Source organism: Histoplasma capsulatum, assembly GCF_000150115.1.
Source record: "Histoplasma capsulatum G186AR genomic scaffold supercont2.4, whole genome shotgun sequence".
NCBI classification, from domain to species: domain Eukaryota; kingdom Fungi; phylum Ascomycota; class Eurotiomycetes; order Onygenales; family Ajellomycetaceae; genus Histoplasma; species Histoplasma capsulatum.
In genome coordinates, this window is record NW_025544804.1 from 1,742,323 (window position 1) to 1,754,277 (window position 11,955).

Genomic DNA, 11,955 nt, shown 5'->3' on the forward strand with positions numbered 1-11,955 from the left:
TGGATTTTCATTTTAGAAACCTCTTTTACTTCACGATAATAACTAGTGGATAAATAAAACGAGCACCTGAATAAAGCGGCCTGAGCACCGTCCATGCATGGACTGATCTCGGAAACCTTTCGTAGGGCTTTGGGGAATTTTAACCTGACCACCAGGTCGACGAAAGATCGCTCAACGAACCAAGATCTGTTTTTGGATATCAGAGGCGTTTCTTCTGGAATTCGAAGATTGAGTATTATATCTGAAAGGCAATTCCTCAATATGGCATGGAAACGAAACAAATGGGAATGGAACCTTGCCTGACTCTACCAGTCCGTGGCGCACTGAAACATTTTTGAGAGAACCATGCAATGATCGGCATACACCTTATTGCCCAGATATCAACATCTTAGGAAGAGGACCCCAACATTCGCGGGAATATATGCGTGATGTCGGCTCTCTCAACGTTCCATTATCTTCTTGTTTCATCCCACCCTAACTGGCCTTACAAAGAAGCCTCATAGGTTCAACGGTGATCTTTCCCCTCATTTTCGGAATCTTGCAGTTCCATCTGGCTTAAATTATCGGATACAGCTTAAAAAAAATTGTGATACAGAAGTGTGAAGCGAAACTCAATCTCCATGAAGCTTCGCTTGCTCCTGGTGGCAGGTTGCCATTTTACTGCAATGTCACTTGGTGACTCTGGACCAACGGCTGCAGTGATATTACCTGAACATAAAGCCATTGTTGATGTGTTGGCCGGTTATGGTGTGGATGTGTTTGAACTCGTCGATCCATCCGAGCTTGCACAATCAACAAGCACGTCCTTCTTCGTTCCAGCCATTACAGTACGTACCATTGTTAAGTTCGAGCGATTATTATAATTATTATTATTATGATTTGCTAACCTTAGCAAAGTGCCGCCTGGTCTCCGAAATTTTCCCTCAACAAGTTTTCCTGAGGAGCACGCCGGAGTACACGGAGTGGCGTAATCTCTTCTGGTCACAGCAGCAATCCGAATCGAAACCTGCCTGTATCTTGCAGCCAACTTCGAGCCGCCAGGTTGCCATAGCTTTATTGATAGCTCGCCTATGGAATTGCCCATTTGCTGTGAAGAGCGGTGGCCACGCTGCATTTGCCGGCGCGTCTAGCATCACAGATGGTTTAACCATTGACCTGCAGCGACTAAACACGATCCAACTGGCCTCGGATAAGAAATCTGTCAGGGTTGGCCCCGGAAACCGCTGGATTGACGTATATAAAAGCCTTGAGCCTCAAAGTCTGACCGCCATTGGTGGCCGTGTGTCTGATATTGGTGTTGGGGGCCTGACACTCGGAGGTAAGTCATTTTTCTAATCAATAGAACCCGACATCAGTTTCGAAAACGTTGATTTTCCCCATTTTCCCCCATCCCCTTCTCCCCTAGGTGGCATTTCGTTCTACTCAGCGCAGTACGGTTTTGCATGCGACAACGTAAATAGTTTTGAGGTTAGTCATGGTTATGCTCTGTTTGTTATCCTCCTTCCTTCTGGCGATATACGTTATCACCATCTTCATCATCTTCCTCTTCCCTTTTTTTTCGAGCTGTGGCTCATGGTAATTTAGGTTGTCATCGCCAATGGCCGGATTTTGAATGTCAACCAACAAAGACATCCAGATTTATACTGGGCTCTTCGGGGCGGTGGTAATAACTTTGGCATTGTGACACGGTTCGACTTAGCAACCTATCCCGTCGAAGAACTATGGGCTGGTTCACGGATATACATCGTGGACGACAGCACGCGAAAACCCCTCCTTGCCGCTGTGGTTAAATTTGCCGACGAATGGCCTTCCGATCCCCGGGCTGCATTAATTTGCAATTTTGCATATGCCCAAGGTATGTTCGTCGCAGCCATCGACATGGAATATACGAAGCCCGCGGAAAATCCACCGATTTTCGACACATTCAAAGCAATCCCCGCGATGAGAGATACCATGGGCATCAAGTCCCAATCAAATGTTACTCTTGAATTCAAGGCCTCTAATCCCAACGGCTTGCGTGAAAGCTACTGGACCGTCACAGTCAAACTCGACATCGAGATGATCACCTTCGTCGCGGATTCGTACATGGCTGGCATTGATCCAATCAAGAACGTGACTGGTATCGTCCCAGCGCTCACCTTGCAAGTCATCAGTCCCAGTATGATCGCGAAGATGAGCAAGAATGGCGGTAACGCGCTTGGCCTGAAGCCGTCTGAGGGGCCCCTTCTGCTGGTATTGGTAAATGTTATGTGGGCCGATAGGGCAGACGATGAGGCCGTCCTCAAGGCTGTTTCTGATATCATCAACGCGGTCAAGTATGAGGCCGAGTCCAGCAAAAAGCTCAACAAATTCATATACATGAACTACGCCAGCCAGTTCCAGAATGTGATTGAGTCGTATGGCTCCGCGAACTATGAGCGTCTGCTGCAGGTGGCAAGGAGATATGATCCCTCCCGGGTTTTCCAGGAGTTGCAACCCGGGTATTTCAAGCTCACTCCTGGAAGATGAGGCGGAATTGTCGGAGCACTGATGCTCCGGATCGTCATCCTCCCGCTGGCCCGCTTTCCGCACGGCTATGACGTGCTTATGATCGGGGTCGACTTGTCACCCGTATATATAACATATATATTATTTCACAAGCCAAACTTTTGATAATATAACTTTTTTGTATACATCTCCCTGCCAGCCATCGCATTCATTGTAGACCATGCACTCGAGTCACTTCGCTTGATTCTTGCCACCCATGTATTTCGTATCGTGTGAGGCCTGCTACTTGAAGTGGTAACGTCAAAAAAACCTTCTCAGCCCGCTCATCCCGGCCCATCTCTGCATTTGCCATCACCACGATCAGTTGGTCTGCCTGCAACCAGAGGGCCGAAGTATCGAGCATTGCCACAGTGGAAGTTGGCAGAAGATCAGACCAGGGGACCCAAGTCTCAAAAGACCATGTCAAATAAATATGACGTCTTAGCCACCTCTTCTGTCAACATCATCATCACCATCCGGTCACGTCATGTATTTTTACCCTGGATCAACGGACGAGCAGGGTAATCCATGTCCCTCCGGCTTCGACCTTTGTCACGCGGGCTGGGAGTGGAAAAAAAAAATTGATAGATCGGGATCCCAGTATCTCTCCCACAAGGATGCTGCTATTGATGACAGCAGGGTGCTTGGACCCTTCTGCGTCTTCAAACTCCTTGAACGTTACAGAGACCGAGTAAAATAGCAATCGTGGTATTATCGCCATGCTGTCGAATAACAAACAGCACTTGTTGTTCGGTCAAACGGACTGAACAAGGAAAAAAAAAAAAACCAAATGGGTTCTAATATCTCTCTTGCCTTCATACTAAAGGTTTAAACACCGTTGCAGGCAGCTTGCGGGGGTTACATTTTGACATGGGTTTCTCTGCTTGCTGTTGCAAGCAACTGAGACAAAAAACAATGTAGACTGGATGGGATGATTCAAAGGTCACACACTGATGGCAAAGTGCACTAAAATGAAAAGCCCCATAGTTCATTGATGTGTCTGATAAAATGACATGGGGACGAGGAAAAGAGAAGAGGCTGGTTTTACCTGACTTGACTGAACCTGGTGATGGGAATCATTTGTTTCCCCTCAATATTCATTTCATCAGAGGGAAAACAAGATATTATTCTTGGATTGCTGACTGGTTGAAAGAAAAGCAGAGAAAAGCATATACCACAAAGTGTATATTCCTTTTGAGGAAAAAAAAAACAAAAACAAAAGTAAAAGTAAAAATAAAGCTTTTTTAAAGTGATGAGCAATTTCTGATCTTGTTCTATTCTTGATTTCGATTTAGATTTAAGACTCCATTGTTGGATTTCATTCAGATTACTCGACCAGGTGCTTAAATCACATGATTGTGGTGGCTCTTGGTGGAAAGAGTTCCAATATGAACTGGATACCAATTCATGCTTCTTGTGTGGTGATTGCACAAGTTTCATGACGAGGATTTTGATTCGGTTTATTCTAAACCCATGGGAAATAATAAAAGGTCGTAATAACACATCTGGCAGCTTGGCGGGTGACATCCCAAAAAGACATCTTGTGATAGACCTCTGGTTGACAGTCGATTGAATTCCGTATTTTATTTTGCCCTTCTTTGTCCCTTCCACAGAAGTTGGTTGGAATCTTGCTGTTGGTTCCCTGAGAACCAAAGCAATATTTGCATCCGCGAACCAGACCCACGGAACACATTATCTGTGGAGTTGTTGCTTTTTCTCTTTTGATAGAAGATTCCATACGGCTCTCTCCTGATATCAATTCATTTATTGTTGGTCCAGTTGCATTCATGATTGTGGGTGGATTCAAGGGGGGTTGGGGTTTGGTTGGCTTGGCCCAACACACTCCACAGTGCACAGGAGTGCCACCATTCCCCTCCGATTTTCCTCTGTTGTCCAGAGTGATTTCCTTCCTTCCCTCCCACTCCTCTGCGTTAGCACCGAATTTGGTATTATTACCGGTATTTAGCGCTGGGATTCGAGACCCGCCCCATGTTTGAAGGATCAACCCGATGCAAGTCTCACCCAGCCCGTGTCGTGGTGGATTCGGGCAAGTAGGGACAATCCTTAACAGTCAACAAGTCGCAGAAACAGAACTAAAACGTGCAACGCCTTCTTGGATGGGCATGGATGCCATGTTTTAAACAGGATCCCAGGTATATAAAAGGTAACACGCCGATGAATATGATCAGTTATGAAGACTCTTTGGGGACAAGCCTATTAATAGCCCACGAAACATGGCTGGCAGTATTCCGCACAGCAACGAAATATCAAGGAAGGTGACTGAGGGTGCGGCAATAGCGCTGTGCCACCTTCAAAACACATTCATAAAATACACTCCCTAACTTTGCCTGTCCCAAATGCGAAATCGATATAACCCACCCCTCCCCCTGTCTCCATCCGCCAAACTGCATCCAACAGGGATTGGCTCCGAAAATCTGTTTGCAAATCACCCTTGTCATGTCTCACTATTGGGCCTCGTGGAGTCACAGCAACCGGAGAGGTCCAGAACACACTCCTGTGTGTAATCTATGTAATCTATGGGGATGGATAATTACACGCGGAGGTTAGGCTAATTACACCCAACATAGTGCCTACATGCTCCATTACATACAAAATAACCATGTCATCAAGAGATATCTGCCACTGGTAACGAACTATCATATCAATAAATATCATAACGATCATATCAGTCTAGATATTATCTTGGATATCATCAATAGATACCGCTGATAGACATTATATTATTGATACTAGTGCTAAACATAATCGGTAGATTTATAATAATAATTATAAATATATGAACTATATGAAAGAGTTATTTATCTAATAAGATATTGATTAGAATGAATAAGGATAAATTTATTATCAAATCTAATAGTTAACTATCAACAGCGTGCGCTACATCTACATATACTCTTGATGATATGATTTTTTGGAGATGCAATGAAAGTGTATGCACTAAATCTATAAAATATCAACGGCTTTTGGCTGGGTGTAATTAGCCTCATCCCTCCTTGTCTGATCCCATTCTGTTATTGGCGATATTGGTGATATTGGCGGGCCCCATAGTTCATAAAAATCAGAAATGGCCCAATCAGCCCTCATTGAACCGAAACACCTATTGTTGCAAAAAATGGGGCAAGATAAGGGCGGATGAGGCAATCTGGCTCCCAGGGCAACACCAGCAAATATTCAGATTTCAGACTTGGGTGAGTGGCGTGTTGGTCACTGCAGCTTGAACCTGATTATTGATGATTTCTTTTGTGACACGACACTTATGACGTGCTGGAACAACAATTAGTGGTTTGTGGTTGAAGCCCACAGTATCATGTCCGTCGATCGGAGCTCAAATTTTCAAGTCGCCTGGCGCTTCCATCATACTCGCCACACAGAGGACAGGAAAGGCCCCCTGTTTCTTGTTTTCTTGATTCCTCTCACTCTCATCTCTTCATCCGAGGGATGGCGATTACGTCTCCTCGTAGGTTCTTGATCGCAGGAAACAAGGCACCACAAGGATATGAGGCTCTTCCGACCATCAGTCCCAGCCTCCCAGGTCACTCCCGAGAACATCCCACTGACCAAAGACGCTTCCCTTGCGCTGGGCTCGCTTCGGTTGCGAATTAGCGCCAAGCCCAGTTGGGTGGCTGGTGTCAATGCACCGCCACGAAGGGTCTCGGTGGGAAATCTTGGTTAAGAAGCGGGAAATCCTTGGAAATCACTGGGAACCTCAACAGAGGGTCGAGTAACACAAAAAACTATATAGAGATCGCGATGGGATTTTGCATTTCCCAATACCAATGGACTTTTGTGCCCATTATAAATGCTCCAGCTTCTCACGAACTAACTAACTAACTAACCAGTTAACCAACCAGTTTAACAATTTTGTTACATAATCGTGACATGCGTTGCTTGGCGCTGGGCTGGAGCAAATGAAAATTTCTGACAGGGGCATGCCAACCAGATTGTCCTTCCACCAGAGCGCGTCGTCAAGAGGAATCAGAGAACCGTCCTGGGGATTTTGGCTAAATTGTCTGCAGAGTCTCCCTTGATTCAGAAAAGCTTGTTGTTTTTGTTGTTGTTGTTTTTGTTTTTGTCGCTGTTTGTCCTCTTCAATAATACGGTTACCGCTCTCTCTCTACTGCAGGTACAGCCGTGTTGTACAGAACTTAAAGAATGCACTTAATCGCAAATAAAACCAAAACAAGTGCTCCTTTGGGCGATTCGCCCAGCAGCACGTTAGTCCAAAAAAAAAAGAAAAGAAAAGAAAATTATACGAGGCGAAAGAAAATTACACACAGAACGCATAGATTACAGGGATGGATGATTGGAAAAGGGCGTGGTACGAGAGCCATTGCTTCACAACCCCGTCTACCTGTCTAGATGACTCCGTAAGCGATGCCGGATTATGATTCAGACAATTCAAAGAGAACCACAGCTGCCAGCAGTCAAGTATAGATTTAATTCCTAAAAAAAAAAAGAGAAGAAGTAAAGAAGAAAAAAAGGCAGAAACTGAAAAACTCAACAGCAACAACAACCACAGCAACAACAACCACACCAATACAATGAGCACAAAGGGAAAAGCGGCAAAAAAAAAAAAAGGAAAGGAAAGGAAAAAGAAAAAAATGCTTCGTCATTGCAGGCGCAAATCACCAATCAATGAAATCATCAGGCTGGGCTGATGTGTGCATCGTAAGACAACAAGAAACAAAAAACAGGGGGCAAAAAGCAAACATATCGTTAGCTTGCGTGTTCGCAGCAGCTTCCAAGAACTGCGACGGCTGATTCGACGAGATCCCTTGTCCCTTGCATTGTGGTGCAGCCACTGAAATACGATGGGATGGTCGGTGACGGTTGCCCAGCAGCCGCCGGGCCAAGGAACCCAAAGGGAATACGGACCCATTACCGATACAGTACATAGTACATCGAATACCGCCGTACGCCGTACACCGTAGCGTAAGTCCCCGGTGGATCCACGACCCAGTGACCCACGCTCCGGCTCCCGATCCAGGCGTGGCCCAGCCAGAGCGCCAGACAGCCAGACAACCCGCGCTGGTTGCACACGCACCCGCACACGACCACGGGCTGCATGCCTATATATTCCCCTGAACCCTCCCTCTGCTTTCCAAAATCTTTCCTGACTCTTCCTTCTCCCAATCTCTACCGAACCTAATATCTACATCTCTTTTCGAAGAATATTTCTTCTGCCTCTCGTTTTGCAACAACGTCGCTCTGGTACTTTCGGTCACTGTTTCCTCCCAATCCAATCGTTGTATAACAAAGGAGCAGCTTAATTCTCCAAAGTTTCAAAATGCATCTCTCCGTCGTTGCTGTTGCCGTTTCGGCTCTTGCCATGTCCGCCCAGGCCGCGGTTGTAAGTTAACTCAGATCTACTACCCATTCTCCCAATAATCACAGCCATAGCCTCTTGAAGACGAGCGAGAAGACTGACCAATTGTTATAGGCTGATGGTAGCTATCCGGTTGCCTCTCCACCCACTGAGCCATCCTACCCAGTTGAGTCCTCTTACTCCGCTGAGCCATCCAACTCGGCACCTGGCTACCCGACCGGAGGCTATCCTATTCCTTCTTCCGAGTCTGAGTATCCCACTGAGACCGCTGAGCCCACCGGCTATCCCACCCACGGGTATCCTACTCCCAGCGAGTATCCTACTGAAACTCCTCCCGCCTATCCCACCGGGGGCTATCCTACTCCCAGCGAGTATCCTACTCAGTCCCCTCCCCACTCTGAGTATCCTACTCAATCCCCTCCCGCCTCGGAGTACCCAACTCAGAGCTACCCGAACACCGTTCCTCCCTACCCAACCGGTCCTCCCCCCTCCAGCGCCCAACCCACTGGCACCGGTGGCTATCCTACCACCACTCCTCCCGCCCCAACTTACCCACCAGGTGAGGGCGCTGGTTTCTCCACTAGCGTTCCCTTCGGACTTGGCCTTGCTGCTGCTCTCTTCGCTGCTTTCCTGTAAATGGAGCAACCATTGAAGATTTGCATGCAATGAACTTGAGAACCCCTTAACAAATAATATTTCTTGTTCCTAATTAAGCCGACCTATTCAACAACGGGTGGAAAAACTGACAGTCCTGTCTTTTTGCTATTGGGCGGGCGGGGTGGCTTAATTGGCGAATCCACTTGTATTCATTTCTACTCTTTCCTCTGTATAGCAGATGCTTGGAAGGGCCTATCAGACCAGGGAATGCCGAGAGGTATCCGTGATCTGGACAAGTGATGACGTTTGACTCTACCGCAATACAGTGTTACACAATTTTTACCTTTTTAATCACAACCTGGTATCCAGCTGGCGTTCTGTTGAGTTGGACATGATCTCCGTTGTTATTCCGCCAAATACGACTTTTCCATAACCCTTATGTTTTTCTTTTTCGGATAGACTTTGTTTATTCTTAGTATTCTTCACGTCCTCTAATAAGACTCATTACGACCAATTTATGTGAAAGTAAATCCGCCCACAAATACCTGTTGTAAAATGACACAAAGTTATCTTTTTTTGTGTTGCTGCTTGGATCCTAGATGATACCCAGAATGCTCTGCTCTGGCAGAAAGTTCATCACGCCTTCCAAGTCACGCGTGGTTTGTTGATGTACACCATTCCTTATCGAGCCTAGCGTCTTTCCATCCCTCACATCGCGTATCTCAAAACCAGAGCAAATGTCGAATGACGATGACCATATAGTTGGTGTGTGTGTGTGTGTGTGTGTGTGTGTGTGTGTACGCTCTGCCTTCTTGGACACTTCGTTTCCTTGATTCCCAGCTCTGTCGCGTATCTGTGGTACCCGCGTCCCGGTCCGCGTTTGAACTCTAATCCTGGTTATCTATCTATCTTCCCAGATTGGACCGGTATCCAAAGGCGACAACAGTACCACAATTTGCATAGAACGCAATTCAGCATGGTGAGCTTCCCATCAATCAACTCAACTCATTGCTATATGAGTCAAAACGTCCCCCGAACTCCCCAAAAACCTAACGCAAAATTCTAGGCCTCCGGCTTTCGAAGGTTGGCATTAGACCATGCCTCTCTCCACAGAGACGGCATGCCGCCCCACTACCTCTTCCCCTCTGCGAACAACGCGTCTTCGCCATTTCCAGATGACCTCACTCAACTCGTTGTCCTTCTTACGGGTCCGCAGGGGACGCCGTACTCGCAAGGCCTCTGGCGATTACATCTACGCATGCCTGAAGATTATCCCCAGAGCCCTCCAAAAGCGGCGTTTAGGACACGGATATGGCACCCGAATGTCGACGAGTCGACCGGCGCGGTTTGTGTAGATACCCTGAAGAAAGATTGGGAACCGAAGCTGACGTTGAGGGATGTTTTGATCGTATGTTCTTTCTCTTTCTCTTCCTTTTTGATTTCCATCCTTCCTTTATTGCGGGGGGAAAGGAGGAGGGGGGGGATAGATAACGCATCCGTTCTTCTACGCCGATCTGCTCACAAATTATTGCTCGACGCAGACGATATCTTGTCTTCTAATCCATCCCAATCCGGATTCCGCCTTGAATTCCGCAGCCGGCAGCCTGCTTCAGGATGACTATGACGCGTTCGCACGGCAGGCAGAGCTGATGACTTCCATCCATGCGCCAATACCCAAGGACATGAATGATGCCGTCATGGAGGCTAAGAGAAGGGGGGATGAGAGTGGCGTTATCGTTCCAGAAAACAAAGGTCGCTCAGCAGAGGCGATGATAACCTCGCGCAAAACGGCCCTCACCTCGTCCTTGTCCACAGTCATCATGAAAAAGGCGGTTGCTCATAAGAATCAAACCAGCCAGCGGATCGAGAAACTAGATATCAGAGTTAAAGAAACCTCTCAGAACGAACTACTGTCATCATCATCATCACAGTCGTCATCAACTTTGTCGCCGTTCGCGCAAGATCGACGACCGGCCCACGAAGATGAATCGGATAATGAGGATACCGGCGGCCCATCCAAGGAAAATGACCCTTCACTTTCACCTTGCCCCGTAGTCATCACTACGCCGTCGAACTCGCGGAAGAGTGTACTCGGGAAGCGTCCACTTGCCGTTCTCGAGAGCGCCAGTGAACCTGAGTTGGGCCCAGTTGATTATTCCTGCGATGCTGATGTTAATGTCAATGCACATTCCCATTCCCAGGACGACGACGACGACGACGGCATGACTCCCTCGGAGAGGAATATCGCCGCAAACGCCTTCGCGAGCGAGCAACAGCAACCCCTAAAATCCCCCAAACTCTCGGTATTGGCCAGAGGTGTCAACTCTTCCGGTCGGGTGCGGGACGATTATCCCGAGCATATTATTTCAATCCTTGAACATAATAATAGCAATAAGGATTCACATGACAATGGTGGGAAGCGGGTTGACAGGTCCTCTCGACAAAGCTCGATATTTGGCCTGTCACAACCACTACCATCACAGCTGCTCCTACATTTGTCGAATGAGAAGCCCAGTGGCGGCGGCAAGGAGAATGACGCGTCTACGACTACTACTTCTTTCATTCATCCTGCCTCTACAACAATTGTTACGACTACGGCCAGGCATACATCTAGCACAGATAAACCAGAACAACCACAACCATCCGGGTCAGCATCAGGATCGGGGACATTGGCAGAAACCATCCCCCTATCCGGTACACATCCACCAAACAATCGTAAACCCGCAAAAGCCCCACAGCAGCCGCCATCGGTTCCCTCATCGATGTCTGTGTCCAAGTCGTCGACGAAGAATAACAGCAATTCTACCACTAATAAGAACAGGGCGGCACAGAAGGTTTCGTCAGCAGCCGCCAAAGCAAAGGCAACAAGGGTTGGCTTGAGGCGTCTATAGGATGAGGGATGGTTTTTTGGTAGGTAGGTAAGTGTTGATTTTTTGGGGGGGTTTTTTTTTTGTTTCAATTCGGCGGTAGAATCGCAATTCGCGAATCGGTGGTGTAGGAGCAATGGATAAATGGATCACGGGTAAATGAGCGGGTGATGATTATGATTAATGATGATTATGAGCTATTGTCATTGGCATTCTGGAAATTGGGAATCAATTATTGATTTGGAAAAGAAGGGTGCATTGTGCATTGTGCTGTTTTCTGCATGAGGGGGGGTGTTGAAGTGTGTTATGATGGTTTGATCATTAAAGTTTTATTTTACTTTTTGCTTTCAATTATAGTATAGTATGACCTGTTCTCTCTCTCTCTCTCTCTTTTTTTTTTTATTCGGGATTGAATCGAGATCGAGGAAATTCAGTTGATTGAGAGAACAGTGTAAGAAGTAACAAAGTTACATCCTTGAATTTTATACATATATATGTGTTGGTTACAGTTTCTCACAGGCGTAGTCAGTACTCAATAGTCAGTAAGACAGTAGTTAATTATAATTATAATACAGATGAAAAGAAGTGAAGAATCTAAATCAATGAATGTATGTACTG

General features: G+C 46.6%; 4 protein-coding genes across 4 annotated transcripts; 3 read left to right on the forward strand and 1 right to left on the reverse strand.

The window, feature by feature from the left end:
- Positions 1-665: 665 nt before the first annotated feature.
- On the forward strand, positions 666-2,508 carry HCBG_03620 (FAD binding domain-containing protein; the record flags this gene model as incomplete). The annotated part of the gene is made up of 4 exons (XM_045430669.1): positions 666-827; positions 898-1,279; positions 1,343-1,467; positions 1,585-2,508. The coding sequence occupies 4 exons, from the start codon at positions 666-668 to the stop codon at positions 2,506-2,508; spliced, it is 1,593 nt and encodes a 530-aa protein (XP_045288812.1).
- Positions 2,509-2,695: 187 nt separating this feature from the next.
- Positions 2,696-3,247, reverse strand: HCBG_03621 (uncharacterized protein; the record flags this gene model as incomplete). Its single annotated transcript, XM_045430670.1, has 2 exons — positions 2,696-2,935; positions 3,140-3,247. 2 exons carry the CDS (start codon positions 3,245-3,247, stop codon positions 2,696-2,698), a joined length of 348 nt encoding a protein of 115 aa, XP_045288813.1.
- A 4,587-nt stretch (positions 3,248-7,834) lies between these two features.
- HCBG_03622 (uncharacterized protein) lies at positions 7,835-8,982 on the forward strand (the record flags this gene model as incomplete). The annotated part of the gene is made up of 2 exons (XM_045430671.1): positions 7,835-7,897; positions 7,988-8,982. 2 exons carry the CDS (start codon positions 7,835-7,837, stop codon positions 8,507-8,509), a joined length of 585 nt encoding a protein of 194 aa, XP_045288814.1.
- A 608-nt stretch (positions 8,983-9,590) lies between these two features.
- HCBG_03623 (ubiquitin-conjugating enzyme) lies at positions 9,591-11,361 on the forward strand (the record flags this gene model as incomplete). The annotated part of the gene is made up of 2 exons (XM_045430672.1): positions 9,591-9,878; positions 10,012-11,361. The coding sequence occupies 2 exons, from the start codon at positions 9,591-9,593 to the stop codon at positions 11,359-11,361; spliced, it is 1,638 nt and encodes a 545-aa protein (XP_045288815.1).
- Positions 11,362-11,955: the final 594 nt, after the last annotated feature.